Source organism: Anser cygnoides, chromosome 1 (assembly GCF_040182565.1).
Source record: "Anser cygnoides isolate HZ-2024a breed goose chromosome 1, Taihu_goose_T2T_genome, whole genome shotgun sequence".
Taxonomy (NCBI): Eukaryota; Metazoa; Chordata; class Aves; order Anseriformes; family Anatidae; genus Anser; species Anser cygnoides.
This window is the reverse complement of record NC_089873.1, coordinates 145,983,380-146,004,589: the sequence shown is the minus strand read 5'-3', so window position 1 is coordinate 146,004,589 and position 21,210 is coordinate 145,983,380. Positions and strand designations below refer to the sequence as shown.

At 39.6% G+C, this 21,210-nt stretch overlaps 1 protein-coding gene and 1 long non-coding RNA gene across 4 annotated transcripts in view; one reads left to right on the top strand and one right to left on the bottom strand.

The window, feature by feature from the left end:
• Positions 1–256: 256 nt before the first annotated feature.
• SULT1C4 (sulfotransferase family 1C member 4) lies at positions 257–13,705 on the bottom strand. 3 transcript variants are annotated; one of them, XR_010826933.1, is made up of 12 exons: positions 13,560–13,705; positions 13,098–13,193; positions 12,455–12,632; positions 10,631–10,768; positions 9,275–9,372; positions 8,869–8,995; positions 7,566–7,660; positions 7,190–7,370; positions 6,918–7,036; positions 4,861–4,999; positions 2,547–2,624; positions 257–1,905 (listed from the first exon to the last, which is right to left on the bottom strand). XR_010826933.1 is itself a non-coding variant. In XM_013190218.3 (9 exons), exons 3-9 carry the CDS (start codon positions 12,624–12,626, stop codon positions 6,924–6,926), a joined length of 924 nt encoding a protein of 307 aa, XP_013045672.1. In that variant the 5' UTR covers positions 12,627–12,632; positions 13,098–13,193; positions 13,560–13,704; the 3' UTR covers positions 6,675–6,923. The 3 variants fall into 3 exon arrangements, 2 of the variants coding, with proteins under 2 accessions (XP_013045672.1, XP_047933864.1); XM_013190218.3 differs by lacking the exons at positions 257–1,905; positions 2,547–2,624; positions 4,861–4,999 and having other exon boundaries at positions 6,675–7,036; positions 13,560–13,704; XM_048077907.2 differs by lacking the exons at positions 257–1,905; positions 2,547–2,624; positions 4,861–4,999; positions 13,560–13,705 and adding an exon at positions 13,499–13,517 and having other exon boundaries at positions 6,675–7,036.
• A 1,069-nt stretch (positions 13,706–14,774) lies between these two features.
• The window catches only part of LOC106041643 (uncharacterized), a 72,011-nt gene continuing 65,575 nt past the window's right edge, over positions 14,775–21,210 (top strand). The window contains exon 1 of the long non-coding RNA XR_010826940.1: positions 14,775–14,892. This is a non-coding gene — a long non-coding RNA (uncharacterized lncRNA). The remainder of the gene's footprint in view (positions 14,893–21,210) is intronic.

Here is a 21,210-nt window from a genome sequence, read left to right as displayed (position 1 = left end):
GAGCGATGCCCAACAATGTTTTCAAACTGCACACGTTTCTTCCTGTAGTCATGCAAGCACGTTTGGTAATGCTTGAAATGTTTCTCCTGAGAAGTAATTGATTTTTAATGAGAAGTTGCTTGGGAGAAAAGAGTTTAGACACTTTGTTCTACTTGCAATTCACCAGGTGGATATTGGATGGCACGGAATTAATTATGGTGTCATGAGAGAATGCCTATTGTTTTTGTAAAAAAACCTCACGTTATGCAAAATGCTGCTTTCGCACGAATAATTTGTATTTTTCCAGGTCTTCCTATTGTCATTCTTCTTTTAAAATTCAAATGACAAATGGTGACTAAAGGCAGAAAGGTTGTTTGTGTATACCTCAGAAAGCATTTCCTTGGTTTTTTTTTTTTTTCCCCATATGCATTCACCGTACATAATGTATGTTTATTGTATATTGTAACATAAGCAGGCAAGCAATTGTGGCAGGAGCAGACAGCTCCTTGTTACAGAATCACAGAATCACAGAATCATCTAGGTTGGAAGAGACCTCCAAGATCACCAAGTCCAACCTCTGACCTAAGACTAACAAGTCCTCCACTAAACCATATCGCTAAGCTCTACATCTAAATCTTGTTCTCACAGAGGTTGCTGGCCAAGAACAGAGCTCCATAACCAAACCACCAGAAGCTGCTTTTCTACAACTTCCATCCTTACACTCCTCAGAAGTCCCACTCTTTCCTCGTCCACTTTGGGATGCTCTGAACTGGGTACCCAGGCCTGTGGTGCCACAGCCTAGGGTGGAGGTTTCATGCAACTTCAAGAAGAGCCTTTCTGGAGAGAGTCTTTGCCAAACCATCTTGTAGCCATAGCATTTGATCCTAAACTGTGCCATACTGCACGGCTCAGTCCTCCCAGGTCCGTCTCTGACTGAAGCTGGGTGTCTGGAGAGAACATTATAGAAAAGCTTAGCTGCTTTTTTTTTGGAAAACCACAGAGAAAGCAACGTTTCTGTAAAGGCATTCCTGCCATCTATCCTCTGAAAATATGTGTTATGATCCAACTCTTGGGTCATCTCCTGACTATGCGGAAAATGATTTTGGAGATTGGCCAAGGCAGATGCACAAAGGTTTTTCTGATCTCTTTGTACTGAAGAGACTGAACTACTGGCTCACTCATCACAGGCTGACACCACCTGTTTCTAGCTGGAGGCACTCAGCCCCTGACAGAGCTCCCTGCTCTTGTAGGGTATATGTTTTTTGGGCCAATTCTCACTATGCTCCCCCTTCATTTTGTGCAAGAGGTCTTAGCTACATTTGGCAAATAAAATAGTATTGACGGTCTTTCATTTGGGTCCTAAATTGCAACAGCAATTGGGAAGCATCCTGTATAGGGAGTAGTAGCAGAATAAAATAGTTCTTCCTAAAATAAACAAAACAATAAGCATTGAAGATTTTGACTGTTGACTGTTTCAATTTGTTACAACCAAGTATTTCTTACAGGAAAGTTGCTTCATATTTCTTGGGGAAAATGCTGATTCATACCTGCAATAGTCTTACATAATTTTCTTAAACGGATTGTGAATCTTATCTTATCTATCCAGAAGGAGCCAGTAAAATTACATCTACAGCTAATTTGGGACCAGATAAGTGAGAAAAACAAGAATAATTTATGTGTTCTGTGTATTCTGTAATTTTATTATCTTTGTAAAGATAATTAGTTCTCATTTTTTAAATAGCATTGTTTATGTAAAACAAGATTGCCAGGAGGTTTATGAGATGTGTTGAGGCAGAGGATAACAAACTTTAAATCCTGCTTTCACTGAAAGGCCAAGTTCCACAGGACTGTGGTTGGTTATTCCACTAAAGCAGTGTAGAAATGTTTGTTCAGTAGCATTGGAATTATTAGACCTGCAGGAATGTTCTGAAGAGAACAAAATGAGAAAATTACTGTAATTTTGCATCTGAGGAATGTTTCCAGCTTGCAGAGCTAATGCTTTAAATATTTGGCTCTGTAGAATCTGACTTTCCAGCCAGTTCTGTGGATCACAAACTTTCCTTTGTGAACCACTCTGGGCAAGCTAACTTTCTTGCTTTGAGTTACTTCTGTGGCTTCTGTACATGCAAAATTAGTATAAAGGAAGGCAGGGTATGAATTTACAGTCTGTTAACTATTCACCCCTGTTTGGCAACTTAAAGTATTCTCCCTGCCCTGTGCAAATGAACCATAAATTCTTGGGCCATATTGACGTGGGTTCGGGTTTAGCAGGTTCCCACTGTAATGGAATTGTAGAGACTGAAGATAAAGTGAATTAAAGAGGGTGTGAAGGGGGAGGCTATTCTGAATGCTTGTAAGATGCAGGGACAGTGTTGACCTCTGTATTTATCTCTATACTACTTTATGTGTGAAGGGTTTTGTTAGGTATTAAAAAAAAAAAGTTTATGTAGCTCTTAATTCTGCTCTGAAATTGCAGGAGATGAGAGGTGCGGAGTCTGGTGTTCTATTACTAAACTGCAAAGCCCACCAAGCCTGTTTAAAGGTTAGCATTAAACAAGGAAACTAACATTTTGTTTGAGCTCCAGGGGTTGGGTCTGGCTCTAGAAAACTGTTCCATTGTTGACTGAACGTGAAAGCTTTTCGAACTGCAAACAGAAATAATAGCAAACATAGATCACTGTGGGTTATTGGCACAATAACAGGTTACTGTGAATCAAGAGGCCCAATTTTAACTTTTTAAAAAAATAAATTAGTTTCCTTATTTTTAGATGTCCAGCCTGAGACCCTACCTATACCTGTATTGCCCCTGCCAGAGAAGGACACCGAGTGGCCTGCTTTTGACATAATCCCTGGGTCTCCACAATCAGGTTAGATGACCTGTGAGCCTGTGATTCAACTGTGAGCCTTCATACAGTCTGAGCTCACACTGCTTATAAATACCAACTGCCCTTGCAGCAGCTTGTGCTAAGGCCCTTCTAGAAAATGATCCATTTGCCTCTTCAATATTAACCACGGGACGCTGCTGCACGACGACATTCCTGGTCCACCTACACAGTGCCTAAGTCTGTGCTTGGTCTGGAGGGCAGACAGAGACAGGTTATCAAGCCTAAGCCCATGGCTTCAGGCCTGGAGGCTTGGTTTGGTTGCATCCGACGAGTACGGAGGGCTAGACTTTCTCTCTCATTGTGCCTCTAGCTTCCCTCACCTATAGCCTGCACTGAGCCAGGACTTGCATGACTCATCGAAGACAGCAGGGGAGTGGAAGCCTCAGTCCAGGTTTGAAATACAATGTTAGCAAACCTCTGGAAAATTCCAGAATTAATCATTAGCCTTGTAAAGATAAGGTTCCTTCTGAACATGTTGACATAAACCATTATAAAAAGTTTTATATTGTGTATGTTATAGGCTAAGATACCCTTATCCTATAAAAACAGGACAAGTGGTATAACAGCTACTCTCTGTCAATGGGCGGTTTCCTACTGGATAAACAATAACTTTCAATCCAAGCATGAAGCAAATCATCTGCATTACAATTAGTGGAATGTAAAGCAGTGTTCCTCTGTCTTTGAATGCTAGCTAAGAAGATAGAGCAACTTGCTTCTCTGCCTCTAATCTATTTATTTATTTGTTTGTTTGTTTATTTTGAAGCTTGGTGCTTCTCCTGTTCTGCTTTGTAAATGGATGCCTTCCACCTGAAAGTAAAATGGCTCTCCTAGTTCCTAAAGACTGTCAAGGTACAGTGAGATCATGACTATCCTAGAATTCATATAGCAATTCCTGGTAAAAACCTCTCTGTCAAAGCAGGAACCTTCATTCATTCCAGCAGGAGGATTTGTTCTGATAGTTGTTAGTGCAGAGCTACAAAACAGGCACATGCAAACAGTTAGCGCGTTAATGAACACTGATTTTCAGACATTTGTTAGAGATTAATAACAAAGTTTCTCAGCTATTAAAGCTCTGCAGGTATGCTTAGAAGAGACAAGCGGCACTGAAGAAGTTGTTGTGGGGTTGCATTCAGCTAAACTGACACAAGTTCTATTTAAGCTGACACAGAAGTTGCACCTCTGTAAGAAACTCAGTAAAACCATACTTCTAGGTAACTGGACAAAAATAAAGCACCAGTGTATGTTCAGGGTGTATGTCTGACTGGAGCTCTATACACAGTTCTATCACCACAGTAAATAGAGAGTTACTTGTTCGCACCAGAAGCTTGACAGTAGTTCAGATTGACATGAAATAATTTAGTTACATATGCACAATCTCCTTCTGCTGATGCTCATCGATTTACAGTATCAAAATAAATTAGACTTTTTACCCCCTTAAGTCACTATTAGTAAACAGTCTCTGTATAACACATCATTTAAAGCTCTTCTGTACATAACAACTGACAAACATAAAGATATGTAAGTTAAAGGCACTCTAGATATAGGCACCCTCCAGTTATCTACCCAGAACCATGCACACAGCTCTGTTGTGATACTGTCATTATAGACACCAAAACACTGGTTTTCAGGCCGACTGGGGGTTGCATGCAACCTATTAACCCCTTTTCCAAACTTTTTCAATAACTACAAATCCACTTATTGTCACTTATAACAATTCATTGCTCCCTGTAGTTTTACAGAGAATTAATATTCAGTTAATAACATATTACAAATTATGACTGAATCCACAGGTTGATCTGTCTCAGCTGTGCTGGCTTAAGAGGGCATAAAAGGCAGAAACATCCCACTTTTCTATTCCCAGGCCAGCTATATTTTGTTATAAAGGTTAATATTTCTGTCTTTGAATTTATATATATATATATATGCACACACACACACACATTTAACATATATAAGGATAATGTCAATGGGATAAGGAAAGACAGTTTTTATTTACCCACACATCCGGTAGTTGTTTTCCCTCTTTCCTTTTTTTTTTTTCCTTTTTTTTTTTTTTCCCTTGTATTGCATTCTCTGACCTGTGGTACTTTCTTTGTTTTTCAGAGCAGCTGAATTCCAGTTGGGTGAAGGTTTACCTAAGGAAGAGAGAACAAAGGTGACTTAGCCAATATAACTCAAGCCTCTATTACCCTTACCTTGCCACAGCCACCTTCAGCATTTTTGTCCTTCTAATAGATGGAGAGATTTCAAAGGAGGAGCAAATAGGTCATCTATGTATGTGACCTTTTGTACAGCTCAACTTCTAAAATGTCACGCAACTGCTGAGTTAAGCATTTTTTTCCATTTACCAATGGCTCCTATGACCCTGAACAAGGATTAGATTGACAAACAGCTGACTCATGTAATTTCATGGAGTGACCCAAGAGAATGAAAAAATGCCATAGAACAGGCAACGCCTTTTCCTCGTTCTGGTGACAGTAAGTTAATAATGAACAAAAACTAGAGAAGCCACAGAAAGCTTCCCGGGCTCATATTTAGTTTTGCTGCAAACAGCAGCACCTCTGCCAGATGATTTTTTCTCAGGTAGTTGGTTTACAGAGACATCTTTTTTATGGAGGCAGGAATCTCCATTCACCTAAAGCCCTCCCAATACCTACGTTTGCACTTGTATAGCAAATGCCTGCTTCTAGTTCCAGTGTTTCCTGCATTTTTTAAGGGAAACTCATTGGATTGGGAGCTGACAATGTAACTTCCACATTTAATGAGAAGCCTTTTGTTTGTTTCCAAACTTGATATTGGTGCCCTTTAGAGAACTGCATTCAATTTAGATATTTAGATTAAATCGCTAGCCTGAAATGGTCTGCGTGTGCTGGCAGTGGCTGCTGTTGTTAAATCCCTGGAACCTTCCACAGACCAAAGAGAAAATACGCACAGCAAACGTTTTGTGTTTAGCTATAGAGACTAAAACAGAATTTTCCTCCAGCTGTGGCAGTCTATGTAGTTTTCCCTCTGACATTCAGAGGGCAAATGCAGTTAAACAGGAACTCTTCAGAAGTGGATTGGTAACAGTTGTCTATGATAAGAAAGGGCTGTTTATTGTTTAAATTAATTTCCTGCCAAAGAATGGCTACAGTGCCAGTGCTAATGCTAAGGTATTATGTGATAATATTGACCAGACCCTACTGCAACTAAAAGTCCTCATTAGGCTGTTTGCATATTTGGTCGAGAGAAAAGCAAAGAAAAGGAGGAAGTGGTAATGATATATTTGATGGACGCATTTGCAAAGGTGAAGAAGAGGCAAGTATATGCCAGAGTGGCTCTTGTCCTGCTTCATAGCAAATTTTCCAAATATTTACAGAAGTTGGTGATATCCGTTTCAAAAGGCAACAATGGCAAGAGCCTCTTGACTTGCTGCAGTAAGGACAACTACCTCCACAGATGGATTACAGATAAACACCTCTATATAGCTCCTTAGCAAGTTTTGTCAGTGGAATTAATGGGTATTTGGTGTTTTTGGAAATGTTGCTTTCATCTCAATGACATTTATGATGTCCAGCTTAAAGTAAGGAGAAAAGAAAAAAAAAAAAGGAATTTATTCTACTTTCTGCAATTCTGTTGCTCTGTTTATACTTGACCACCTTTTAAAATTGTTTATTGTTATTTATTGGTAAATGTTTGCACAGCATGGGAATGCCCACACTTTGTGCATTCTTTTAACACTTTTTTTTTTTTGGTTCCTAATTTCTCATTTGAAATTGCCAGGTTGATTTGAAAATGCCAGCTGCAGTTTAACAAAGACACAAACTCAAAACATGTCTGAAATATTTTAGTTAGTGCTAAAAGTTACTGTGGGAGAGTTGGATGACAAGTATCGAGAGAGGGATTATTTTCTTCAGATAGACCAGTCTAAACTTCCTCATAATTCGGGAACTCTCATCATAATGAAAAATCAGTGGTACGTGAAAGAAAGATATTGAAATATTAGGGACACGAGGAAAAGCAAAATACATAAAATGGAAAGGCCGATAGATCATAAAGAATAACTCCCATTACTAATAATCACAATTCCGCACGAAAAACAAGAGATGTATCAGCCATTTTCTTGTTATAATCCTCGTCAAATTTCTTGTTTTGTGCCACAGTGAAATAATTCTTCCAGTCCCCGACAACTCCTATGGAAAAAATAAAATAAAATATATTTTACCAGTATTTCTTGAAGCCCATTAGCCACAACTTACAAGAGAATTGTAGTTGAAGGGAAGGATTATTTCGAGGCAGAATTATACCAGGAAGAGTGAATTGATACCAGTAATAAACCTCAGTACCTTTTCTCATGAATGGGGAAACTGAGTGATCCATTAATCCCACAAAATCCTTAGTGTAGTTTGTCATGGGATTTTCCTTCATTATCTCAAATGAGGTGTTATGGATTATCTTGTTAAGAACCTCCTGTTCCAAGTCCTTCTCCATAAACTTCATAATCTTCTGAATTTCTCTCTTTGGATTCTGCAGAGAGAAGAAAACGGGATAAGATACAGAGCGAAGAAAAAGAAGGAAATCACAGTGTTAACACTGTGGTTGTTGCTGGGGTGAGAAGTCTGATACAGCTAAAGTTACAATAGACAACTGTTGAGTGTAGATAATATCTGCTAAACTTTCAGGTTTCAAGAAAAGCTCTATAAACACACATTCAGTCTTTACCTCCTTCATATCTTCATAGAAGAGGTAGAGAATACGGTGCTTGTCTTTTGCCTTCCACCACCCTTTCACATGGTCATACCAGGAGCCCCAAAGCACTGAAAAAGGAGAAGAGCAGCAGCAGTTATAAATGCCCCATCTGTCTTTAGGCACTCACGTATCCTCCATAACCAGTGTCTGGGTGTTTCCTAGCTGGTTTTGAACCACTGTGGCCATGATTGCTGTGCTCTGTACTGAACACAGCCTTCATGCTATTAATCCCTTAGGTATATGGATGCTCAGAGCAGGATTGATGTCTAACTGCAGATGCTTACACCTGAATGAAAAATCTAGGCTGTCCATTTGATGGAGAGAAGCAGACATTTCCAGAATGTGGCTCATTTTGTTGACTGGATAAAACCGCTTTTAATTTGCCCTGCTTTCAGCAGGGGTGTGGACCAGACGGACACCAAAGGCCCCTTCCCACCTGCATTATTCTATGCTCCTAACTGGTTTAACTGTTTAGTGTGCTATCAGAAGTGCCTGTTTCTCTCCAGCAAGTACTGAGATGACTAGCTTGGACAGAGGTTCCTATATTCTAAACGTCTGCACTGGGACAGAGGGCTCACAAGCTCAGCCTGTCTAACACAAGACACAATGTCTCATTTAGAAATGAGACTCTCATGCTGGTCCAGACAGTGGTGTTTCTAGGCCAACATGGTAGTGAAAAAAAAGGACCTATTGAAGTTTTACTGACCCAAACTGAAGACCGTCATCCAAATGACCAGGTTTTTATTTTTTGGATACCAGCATCTCTCTTAGAAGAGGAAGAATCAGTTTCTGGGGTTGCCTGTCCTTAGCTAGATGACCAGCTTTGTTCAGATGCCTGATTTTTAGACAGGTGAATTGAGGTAAAAAAACTCTCTTAGCTCAAATTCATACTGCACAATCTATACAAAATTAAATTTTACATTCTTGTGTGTCACATTAGAGTACAGCCATTGAGCTGCTGTTCCTTCCCAGCTGTCCTCCAAGCAGGTTTCTTTTAACCTTATAGAGAGATTACCTTAAAATCATCATATATGTTTTTGAATGATAGTGGAATAAAAAGCAGCAATTGTTTTTCAAAATGTGAGTTTAAAGATAGGATTCACCTTTTTGGTGCTATAAAACCCTCTGAATGAAGCTACTACTAAAACACCTTTAGTGGATATTCTTCCACAGAGTGTCAGCACTGGATTTCAAACCGTAGCTGAAATAGATAAATCAATGCCATGCATTTTTAAAACGATCAAAATCTCTTATACAACTGATCGCAGTTCATCACCTTTTCCAGCCATGAATTTCTCCATGAACTCTTCCATGGTTCCTGGGTCAGGAAGTGCTTTATTCATTCTGTGGAAATGGTAGTATGACACCAGGTTGTCTTTTGCATTTCTCGCCACATAGATTATCTTTATTGGGTATGAAAATGAGAGAGAGAGAGAAAGAGAGAAATATGAACTTACACATGGCTGCGACATAGATATTGAGCCTCTCCTGAGAGAAAACTGCAAGAAAGACTCAGATAACTCAGTTATAACTTCTTTAGTTTCCCACAGACATTGCACAATAAAGGGAAGATAGCTGAGGAGACCTTCAGTTTTCACAAAGACTCGAAATAATATTGAGTCCTGTTTTATATCACTTTCTTTCCAGTTGAAGTAGACTGAGTCCTACCTCTTCAACCTTACCTTACAGTTTTGTTCCCAGAAGGAGGGGGGCACCATCTGCACAGGAAGATGAGTTTTTATGATTCGTGGAGAAGGCATAGCTTCAGCTATCTCCAGGCCTATGGAATAACATTTTATGAGAACTGACCTGTTCTTTACATTCTGCTAGCACTTCTTTGCTACTCTCATAGGTGAGATTTTGACTGACTTCTTGAAAGCAACTAGGTAGCAGTGTAACATAGACAGCATTGTACCTATGTATTCAAGAAGAAAAGGGAGAACATTAATTCATATCTTCACTTTGCTTTCTTGGGCCCATGTCTAAGCCGAGGGATAACGATGAATACTAATTTATTTTTACCCACCCAATGTTTTTCCTTCACAATATTTAGTGATCTCCTTTTTCTTTGCAAGTAAGAGGTGTTTCTTCTGTTTGTTTGCTTTTTGTTTTTGTTTGTTTGTTTGTCCTAGGATATGAGAATAACAGAGTAGCTGACTAGACTTTCTGGATAGCATGTAAAGAAAAGCTGGGAGAATGATGGATAAAGTTCATATTGTATGCAGAGTAGATTGTGAGTAGTTCTGGATATATGGGAATCCATGAGAATATCTGGGGATATGTGGAGATATGTTATTTCCCCCCCTAAGTGTCTGTCATGACCTCTCTCATTTATTTGCTAGCATCCTCTGTCAACTTCTATCATTTTTTGTGTCTCTGTTTATGTCAATGCAGTCTGGATTAGAAGACAAAAAGTAGCACTTCTACTGCAGTCATTCAAGCTTTTTGGATTCAAATGCGAAGAGAGTCTGGCTTAATGATTTGTGTGGGATGGGAGTCCTTACTGGGGGAAGGGTCTTGCAGGGAGCTGTCTTTGCAGAACAGTCAGGCCTGCCAGTTCCCTGAATGCCCAGTAGCTTGTTATGATGACTAGACCCTTGAATTTAACAGCAGTTACTCAAAACAATACCAAACCCACAGAAAACACATCATTCACATTTTGGAAATATATCCAAGACATAGGTTTCCATTCCATATAGCCCCTAGTCACAGGATGGGATTCAGTTCGCACTCATGTTTCCACGTGATGCCCATCTGCTGCCGTGTTAGGTACTGTGAGTATCTATCACACACAGCTTTCAGATGCCACTCTGGAGCCACACGGTCTTCAGCAGGGCCTGTGCCCTATCTGTCAGCCTTGCATTGGCTTGAGTAGCACTCGATGTTTATGTTAAATCAGTGCCCTGATGCCTGACATAGCGCATAGTGCAGGGGCAAATAAAGTGGGACCTTCCCTAGAAAAAAATGTGGCATCAGTTCTGGATGTTTGTTTTGCTTCATTTTGTCTAACATACAAACCTATTCTCTTTGATATTCACCTGAGTAACCATTAGGCGCAGGCTCTGGCATATACCATTCAAGGAAAGGATGGCGTCTGTAAGTACTGGCACGTCTACACTTCTCAGTGTCTCCATTTTGTTGAATCATATCCACTATCTCCTGTGTCCATGTGGTACCTGAAAATATCAATGTTTAGATATTTCTCTCAGGGAGAGATGAGAGTCTCTTCTGCTAGAGAACTGAAAGTCAGATGGATGGACTCCATTTCAAAGAAAGAAGGAACAGCACAGCACGTGGGTGACAAAATTTAAAGAGACAACCATGGAGAAAAAAAAAATGCATAACTAGGAATGCAAAGGTAATTTCCAAAGACCTATTTCAGAGATTCTTTTTTTTTGGACAGGTTTATTCTTGCAAACAGAAAACCTCTCTGCTACTACTCCAGTAATGAGGAAAACTCTGAGATAAACTCACATAATACAATTTGGAGACTGTAGTATTTGAAAAGAAGAGTGAAATTGACATATCCCAATTTTCATCCCTCAGAAAATCCAGCTAATATAACTTCTTGTTTTCAAAGTTTGAATGAAAAAATGAAATACCTGAACTTTGAGTGAGTAAAAATTTCATGCAGTTTGACTGTATGAAATACAGTCATATAAAAAAGTTGCAGTATTTTCAATGTTCCTGTTTGAAATGCTTTAATGAATTTTCAGCACAACATTTTACTTCATTTGCCTGAGCTAATGCAACATCTTGTAAGAGATACAGAATTGTGTCCCTTGGGTGCCTTTTTTCCCCTATAGCTGTGGTCACTGGGTTAACTACATCTCGTCTCAGGTACTGTATCAGGTCATCTAGGGAACAGACTAAGGGATATCCTAGAAAGCAATGTGGGCAGGAAACTCAGTCCTTAATATGATGCTTGAAGTGTGCAGTTCTGGCAGATAGAAAATAACGTCAAATGGACTCCTAACTTTATTTCTTCTCAGTTCAATGGCTGGGATATTTCAATCCAGGCTGATTAAAATAGTATGCTTTTGCTTTCAGTATACTAGAAATAAGTTGAAAGCTTTCAGCAAAATCTATTTTTTCCTACCTTCAAAAGTAATTAATTTTCAGTAATAATAATTTTATTTTTCCTCTGCTGGAAACAACACTTAAAAATTCTTGCTAATTCAAGTCATTAATTTTTTATGATCATCAAATGTTACCCAGTCTGTTCTTGAATCCTATAAACTGTACATGATTTTGTTCATCCAACATTAATATTGATGCCTGTTATTCATTGTTTTCCTTTATATAAATATAAAGAGCCTAACAAAGAAGAGAAATATTAACAAGTTAAGGGTCCAATTAATACATAAAAATACAAATACCAGATAGCTAAGATTAATGGTGGGTATTTTAATGGCTGAAATTATTAAGTAAATTTGGTTATTTCTTTAAAATAAGTAACCTGTTTCCAAGTATCAGTACTGGTTTACGCCAAGTCATTTGCCATATTCATAATACAATTCATACTTGAACGGTTTCTATTATTTCTTAGTAAATGATAATTTATACCAAGCTTCTTTAAATCTTGTAAAAGTTTTACAGTACATTAATATGTATGTATATAATCTAAATCAAAGGAAATATGTAATTAGACTTTGATGGTGTGAACTTCAATAGTAATACACTGATATTATTTCTGCCAAAGAAGTCAAAAGTAGGTCACCACATCTGACAGAGCTTGACATCTTTAAAATATGTCTATTTTGGGATTAACAAATATCAGTCACAATAGAATAATATAATTTTCCATTCCAATAGTAAGAACTATCTCAAACTTTTCTATTCTATTTCCTCTACACACAAACCTGCTTTTGCATAGGTTGCAATGAGAAGATCGTCAGGTCTGGCTTTGAAGTTCCACACTTGATCCCATATGCTGTATACTGGTTTTGTTAAGGGAATACCTTCCAATTCACACAGCTCAGTTTGGATCATTTTATCTTCCAGATGCAATTTTTCCATTTTATCCAGGGCCATTGTGTCCTGCACGTGGAATGAAAAGCTTGGAAATTAATGTTTGCTCTGAAAAAAACACCCAAATTTACTCACCCATTCTCAGGTTCTCTTTTACTGAATGAATTCCATATCCTCTGATTTCTTTGCCTATGATTTGACCTATCTGGGTCCATATTTAGGCTCCTTAAATCTGGATCTAACTTTAAGAAACGCTTGGCATATTGCTGTTGGTAACTCTCAGCATCTTTAAAAAACACTCCATTTACTCCGATACAGAAAGAGAAAAAAAATACATTCTTTCTAGCTTTAAATATTTTAGCAAACATGTTTGTGTAAAATGCTGACTGTAACAAAAAAAGTCATCAGGGATGTGATTCAAAAGAGAACAGAGCCTAAAAGCTCCCACTGGAGTCAGCACATAGGACCCAACCCTTCTTTCTTAAAGAAGAAGAACAGAAACTCCTGATAGCATCTTTTGGGTCTCATACTCACAAAAAATACTTGCAGGGCTTTTCTGTGTTCTGTTCCTGGAGCTTTTCACTCTTAGGATTCTTTGCTGAATATTGGAATTTGTTGCAGATGAATAACCTGAAACAGATAGATGATTAACTAAAGGTTGTTATACATTAATTATTCAAATTGATCTAGTTAAATCTAGTGCTGATCTTGCAGTTTTCCAGTAACTAGTTACTGTTTTCAGGATTTCTCTTGGGGAATATTTTAGCCATAAACTTCAGAGCTCCAGAATCTGGTCAGAGGGAAGTTCTGCTTAAGAGGAGACTACACAAATAATCTCAATTACAAATATCAGTCAGAAAAGACAAAAGTCAGATTTAAATCTCAACAGCAAACATTGCCAAAATGCTTTCTTTAATTTTCTTATTTACTCACACCTGTTTTCACATAGATTCTGTTGAGCAGAGCAAGCGGTTGGGTTGGTGTCTGGGCACTTACCCAAGAAATTAAAAAAAAAGAAAAAGGAGAAAGAAACTTGGCAGAGAATTTCTCATGCTTGAACGTCTTCAGTCCTGTGCTGTATCGATGACTGTGCACCTGCTTAGATCTTCAGGCAGAAGTAGGATGAAAGCTTGGGTGGAGTTTCTGTTCCTCCTATGAGTGTAAGGAGAGCAAAGGAGGAAATACAACACCGAACAACCCCTGAACATTTTTTTTTTTCCTGGCTTAGTTTATGACTATATTTTAATCCTGTGAAGGAAAACTACTTTAAATTCTCATGTAAAGTATGATTCTTTGCTGGCAATATTAGGTGTTGGCTAATACCTCCAGCAAGATTATTTTAACTTGTCTGTGTTGATGTCAGTAGTCATGGAATAATTTATTTTTTTTCCTAATGTTTAATCTAAGTTGCTAGAATAGTTTATTATTTGTGAACACCTAAGATCAACAGGACTGAGTGAATTGAAAGAAACTTGGTTCATTTTTCACCATATACTGCACAATGCTCATTTAATAGATGTGGACAGTTTCATTGCTGGGGCAAGTTGGTTTTGATATAGAGAGGTTTCTACACAGGCTTACTTTTCAGCTAGCATGACTAGGGGATTTGGGATCACTGCATGTGAGGTAATGTTTCTTTATAAAATTTAAGTCCCTGCCTATCTTTATATGAGGTTCTGGGAGAGAAACGGCATGCTGCAGATCAGCCATAAACAGCATAGTAACACTGGCTGCCAAAAGACTGCCAATGTCACTTTAATATCTAGTTCCTTGCTGTTGCAGACATCCTGAAATGTTCGAATGCATTGGGAAAAGCTGTCCTTTTTCTGAGGCAAAAGGGAGGTCACTCCAACTGAACTCGAGCAAGTTTGAATGGAAAACTGTTTTGAGACAGCATTGTTATCAGGCATCGCTTCTGTGTTCCACTGAAGGCATGCAAGCACTGTGAGGCCTCAAGCTCCTGTTTGCTCATCCTTTGGGTGGCCAGGCAACATTTTTATCTAAAAAATTTTTCTGTTGTCTCATTTTTAAAAGATAATTCATACATCCAAATCAGAGGAGGATGTGGCCATCCTCGCACAAATCTGACCCTTGTATGGTGGACTAATCAGCAATCCACCCCTCAGTCCACATGCAGTTTACCCTTCCCAGAGAGTTTATAAATTACAGGTTACATTAGTGAAGTGGGCTTTTGTACAAAGCCCAGCAGAGCCGACATGGACTGTTCAAGATTGCTGGTTCATCAAATATAATGCTTTATATAGGCTCCCAGTACAGAGGAGTACATAGTAAAACTGCAGATAAAAGAACAAGGACAGGAAGAGAGAAGGTGAGTGCAGGATACTGCAAACAGAACAAGACAGGTAGGGCAGATGTGCAATTGTGAGAGAGAAGGGGAAAGAGAAGGACAGGGTGATGGCTTTTCCCATGTAAGTCATAGCATACAGTTAGTGGGTCTGCTCCAAGGAGATGGGAACACACACACCAAATTGGCAGCATTCCCTATGCAATTTCAGGAAAGGTTTCCAAAGAATCGGGAAACAAGCAAAGAAACTAGGAAAGAAGTCAAAAGACTTCTCAATTGGTTTTAAGCCATCTACTTCATTGGCTTTTTTGGCTCTGACATGATGGTTTTGTTCTGAAGGCTGACAACACCAGATCTAAAAAATAACACAGAACAAGCACAGAATATGCTTTAAGGCCTAATATTTCTTTTTCTGTTTTGCACATCATTTTTATGTGGCTGTTATTCTCGAGCTCTGTAATCAGAGGCCTTGCCCTTTTCCCCACTACAGAAGCCCGTGTTGATTTTGCTAATCTTTCTCCTACCTGCATGTGAGGGTTCATTTGTTAATTCAAAATGGTGTTTATGATCCTCCTAGTTATGCAACTATCTTGATCATGCAGTAATCCCCAAAGTAAGTCAGCTGAATTTCCTCTCTGAACAAAGAAAAACCCAAGAACTCTTTATCAAGGGGCTCTCCTTTATTGCAGCTGTGAATCTGAGCAGCCTGTGAACAGCGCTCTGTGCCAGATAAGCTCTAATTGGGTCAAAAACTCCACCAGCAGCTTTAAAACTGCTTACAAAGTAGGCAATGGGTGATGGATTTCTCCTGTGGTGAAACAGGGAGGTGAGAGGGGAAAAGCCAGCCCAGAGACTGAGTTTTTATATCAGGATCATGTTTTTACTGGGCTCTTCTAAAGACACCAGGCACTGTCTGTGAAGAGCTTCTTACCGGTTTTCATTGACCTCTTCCTGAGTGCAAACTGCTGGCAGCTGTTTTCCCCTGTAGAGCACACTGGATTTATTTTATTTTATTTTAGCCTGGCTGAAAATGCTTAGATCTTTATCTAGGAATGGAGAGCTACAGGCACATCATCAGAAATAGTAACAGGAGGAGACTGCAGTGTGGCTGTTAATGAGGGGTATGTTGGGCTGTCCTTGGGAGCATTTTTGCTGTATGGCATGGTCAGTGAGGCTGGGTTAGTTGGCACTAGGTTTCATAGTCACTGGGCTTTCAGAAAGGCCAGTCTGTATCTGATCAGCCTTTAAAGGGAGTACAAAGGAAGGAGAGATGTACCCTTGTCTTAGTTTTGTCCTCATCTCCTTTCCTTGATCTACACGTGGTAAGCTGACAGGTTCTCATTTATCATTGTATGTTAATTGTGTATGAGTCTCTCACTTAGTTCCGGGTAAAATTCTCTTTTCAGCACACAAAACGATTAATCACAGAGAGACTCAGGAATACAATTGCACAGGATAACCAAAGTCCTCCTGTGGCTGCTCACAATACATACTGGACTGCCTCCACTTCTCCTCAGTCTGAGGATTCATTTTCCCTTTGGCACACTGTCACCGGAGTTGTTTCAGGGATAATGGCACATTCGCACCATTTTCTTACATACTTTTATTTAGTGGCATAGAGTTTCTTCTAATTCTTGCTTGGTGTGAACTGAAAACCAGAAGTGTATGGCCTGCAAACCCGTAGCTATTTGGCTGATTCAGGACCCCATTAATACGTGCTGCTGCTGTGGTTTATGGCTTTCCATGCCTATATTGCGCTGCTCTTGACATTAGTATCATTATTAATATGAGCAGGGAGATTCATAAATTAATGACTAGAACATCTGAAAGGAGTTAAGCACAGATAGACAGCACTACAGTGGAGTCAAAGCTAGAAGTAATTAGATGAATAAACACATATTTTCTTTTAGCCCTCCAGAGGTTGGATCTGTTTTTTTTTTTTTTTTTTTTCCTTTAAGTGAGATCTCCTTTAAAATATTTTTTTCCCCTATTAAATATAGCAGTTTTGCTTTAGGTTTTCTAGCTTGAAAAAAAATGGAAAAAGGATTATCTAAGAAATAAAATATATTTCCAATTAGTATATGAAGCTTTTTTTTTTTTTTTTTTTTTTTAAGTATTAGTAGAACACTTCTTATTGAAGACAGTTCTGTGACTGGATTTCTGGAAATAGATGCTCTTTCATTAGCTAATGGAAAGCCCTAACATTTCTATATTATCGCTTTTTACTCTACTTTCCATGCAATGAGTGTTTCAGGGATCATATGTGTATTAAGAAAGCACTTGAAAGAGTGCATTTTAAATTTAATCAAGAATCCCAATAGGACTTTGAAATCATGTTAGAAAAAAATGTTTTCTGTTGTTATTTATACAGGATCACACTTGAACTGGAATGAAGGCTGTGAATCCTTCATCAGTATCCAGTACTATAATATGGCTTAAAGTATGATTTTCATCAGGTTTTTCATATATTTAGCTTTCTATATGATCTAGAGAGCTGTCTTAGAAAACAAAAACTATATTAAAATCTGTAGCTGATAGATTTTTTTTTCCTTGTTGTGCTTAGAGTCTCTATTATGTTTATATAAAACTCTAGTCTCCCTCTGCTGGACAAACACAGTCTTTATTCTAAAAGATGTTAAAATCATTTTAACTTAGCATTACATTTGGAAGCTACTGAAGTCCTTAGATACTCACCTCTATTAGTCATCCAGAAATAAGCATACTCTGGAAAAAAATAGTAAGAATATGCTGGACAAGCCCAGGTTTCCCTTTCAGGCTTTTTGAATTTTAAAGCTGGTTGCTCGCGTTCACCTCTCAGTGACTGAAGAAAACGGACCTGACTATCAGTCACTGAGAGACTTTAGGCAATGAAAGCTTTTGGTATTGTGGGGCACAGCTAATGTTAATTACAAATATGATGAGACGACAGGAAACTAGGGGGAGTGGCTGATTCCCCAGAGGGCTGTACTACGGTACACAGAGACCTGGACAGGCTGGAGAGGTGGGCTGACAAGAATCTCATGAAGTCCACCGAGGAGAAGGGCAGAGAACCGCACCTGGGGAGGAACAACCCCAGTTACCAGCACAGGCTGGGGCCCACTCAGATGGAAGCAACAGGAGATGACCTGGGGTCCTGTTGGACACCGAGATGAACATGAGATAGCAATGTGTCCTTGCCATGAAGAAGGCTAACGGTATTCTTGGTTGCACTGGGCAAAGCATCACCAGCAGGCTGAGGGAGGTGATCCTTCTCCTCTGCTCTGAACTGGTGAGGCCATGCCTGGAGCACTGGGTCCAGTTCTGGGCCCCCCAGAGACCTGGGCCTACGGGAGAGAGTCCAAGAGAGGCCACCAAGATGATGGAGGGCCTGGAGCACCTTTCCTGTGAGGAGAGGCTGAGAGCTGGGACTGCCCAGCCTGGAGAAGAGGAGGCTCAGGGGGATCTGATCCATGTCTGTAAATACCCAAGGGGAGGGTGCAGAGAGGACAGAGCCAGGCTCTTGTCAGAGGTGACCAGGGCCAGGACCAGGGGCACTGGGCACAAACTGGCACCCAGGAGGCTCCCTCTGAGCCCCAGGAGCACTTCTGTGCTGTGCGGGTGAGGAGCCCTGGCACAGGCTGCCCAGAGAGGCTGTGGGGTCTCCTCCTTGGAGGCCTTCCAAAGCCGCCTGGAGCTGGGCCTGGGCAGCCTGCGCTGGGTGGCCCTGCTGGGGCAGGGCTTGGGCCTGGTGGCCTCCAGAGGGCCCTGACAGCCTCAGCCACCCTGTGATTTTGTGTCCTGTCACAGACACCTGGTTGTCACAACCCATATGTTATCAAGAACAATCCTGCAGATATCTGTAAAACAGAAACACTACTACGGATCTTGTGATGGTTAGTTAAAGACTGTCTGGGGAGCAGCCATATAAGGTTGATATAGTTATCAGAGATATATTTATGTAATAGCAAAACAAATAGTAAGGGAAATGTAAAGTGTAAACATGGAATGAAATGTCCTAAGGTTTTGATTCAACAAAATGTTTAATCCCATACGTAAGTGCAGTCCCTACCAATAAAGCACTTATGTTCCATTACCATCACACTGCACAAATTTCTTTGATTTAAGTATCCTCTCTCATCCTCTCTCCAGCAGAGTTTCCTGTTAGAGGAGGTGTTGAAACCCATGGTTTGTATAACTCTGGCCAAGCTCTGCCTGTGTTGGGGTTGCAGTCATATTAATAAACAATCTTGTTATTGTGAGCATGCATAGTCAGGTGATAAAGTTTAATTGGTCTCCAACAACTTTTTCCAAATACTTTTTCCAAGAAAATATGCATATGAAATGCTGCACTGTCACCCTGTCAGAAGCAGTACATGCTTTTGGCTTTGTTTCTGGAAATTACTTTGTAGAAATAAAAGGTCAGGTATTCACTATGTAGGATAACACATTCTCACTTGTAAATGAGATTTGGTTTAGAGCCACAGGGGAAAAACAGAAACTTGTAATAAACACTTACAGAGTTTGGTGCCCTTTATATATACGAAATGGTGGAATTTACTTACAAACATTGCTTAGCATGTTAATACATGATTCCCAGCTGTCTGCAGGCTCCACTTTGCTAGCAAGCTCAGTGTTGATGATATTAATGCAAGCAGCATTGCTTGATATAGATAGGATAGAAGCTGTTCGTGCATCTCAATCTTGAATGGCAGCATGGCTGTTTCTTCAAGCAAAAGTCTATGTTAGAGAACATGGGAACACTGCTTGGGTTTTAGGTGCCTGACACGGCTGTGTCCTCGTCTCTTCTCAAACAAAGACCCAGAATTTGTGCCAGATGCTGTGGGAGGCTACTGTGCCAACACCGCAGTTCCTGCTGTGATGAGAAACCAGAAGTGAAGAGATGGAGCCCAAGAACAAATGTAAACAAAGAGCCTGTGGATCGCAGGTGAAGGGTATGTGTCCAAGTTTCCAGGCTGCAGGCATACATGGCTTGATGAGCAAGTGCTAACTGAGCATTTAGGGTCCTTTTCCTCAGAGCAGTGCTAAGCGGAAAAGTCATTTATTTTCTCTGGGGTTTCCTGTCAACCTGTCCTGCAACTGGCAAATTACAGTAGGAGAGAAATGCATTTTACATTATCTTTTAGAGTGAATATTTTAAGTTATTCTTGATTCATTTGTATCAACAGATTAATCTCATTCTTAAAGCTGGATTCTCATTCTCCTAAATAGAATAAGGTGTCACATATTGCATCCATGGATCCAAATAGAAGCTTCATGCCATGGTAATAGTGGGGGGTTCTTTTAGCAAGCACCTTTATGAACTGATAAGAAAATATTTCTATTCAAGCCAAACATCTGCTTTGTGGCATAGCTACTTGTGAACATCTCTACTTGCATTTGGTGAAATTTTTGAACAGACTATTTGCATGATCACTTTATTAAGCCTTCTTTATGGATATAAGCAAAGTCTTTGCAAAGGGCACTCTTTGAACTGACATAATTTCATATCTGTTCTTTTTCAACTGGCATTTCTAAGGCTTCAGTTTGACCATTTATTGAGTGTTTGTACCACAGCATCAGAACAAACAGCCTGTGAGCCAGGGAAAATGCATTTGCTCTTAAATGTCCGTAAATACTTATATATCTTCTGCACACCTTTACACAGGATGTGATTGAGACAAAATGTTTTCACTACTTTGGGTTCACTACTGTCATACAGGTCCCTTGGGGCTACTGGCAACTACAGCCTCCCCAGAGGCTGTGTGAAACTAAGAAACTAGGTCAGAGCAAAACAAAATCAGACTTGTTCAAAGGTGGTCATTTTTGCATTTATTTGCTGAGAAGAAATATGCACATCTTTCATTACAGCTTAAGACTGGAGATTGAAAATGTAATTGTTGGATCTGCCTGTGGTATAGGAGGATGCTCAAGTGCTATCCTGCGCTCCTTTAGGCACTAAAACATCTTGACCTTTCATCTGGAACAATTAAATGGAGTTTTGCTTAAGTGCCACATCTGCTATTCAAGCTGGGACTTTGTTGCATGAAGACTGCCGTTCCCAGTTCAGAAGACATTTGCTTATCCAACCAAATTATAACTCCAGTTTTCTTTTTACAAACATCTGTTTGGAGACAGTGAAATCTCCCTGGATGTGAGGAATCAGAAAGCAGCTTCAGAAATTTTCATGCAGCATCGATCTTGTGATCACTAGCCAAATTCCTCTCCGAAATTCTGCAAGCCTAGTGATTCACTTATTCACTCTAGTGCTGCTTGAATCTGGGAAATCCTTGTATGACTATTTCCTGAATTGAAGAAAGGAATCAAGATGCTACAAACAAACAAAAATCGAATACATATGCTATT

What these genes read in the sequence shown, in the direction of transcription:
- SULT1C4 (XM_013190218.3), bottom strand. Translation starts at nt 12,626, where the DNA reads ATGGCCCTGGATAAAATGGAAAAATTGCATCTGGAAGATAAAATGATC. An exon ending in TGCAACCTATGCAAAAGCAG is followed by an intron (nt 10,769 to 12,454) that starts GTTTGTGTGTAG and finishes TGATATTTTCAG; the next exon opens with GTACCACATGGACACAGGAG. An exon ending in TGCGCCTAATGGTTACTCAG is followed by an intron (nt 9,373 to 10,630) that starts GTGAATATCAAA and finishes GTTATTCCATAG; the next exon opens with GCCTGGAGATAGCTGAAGCT.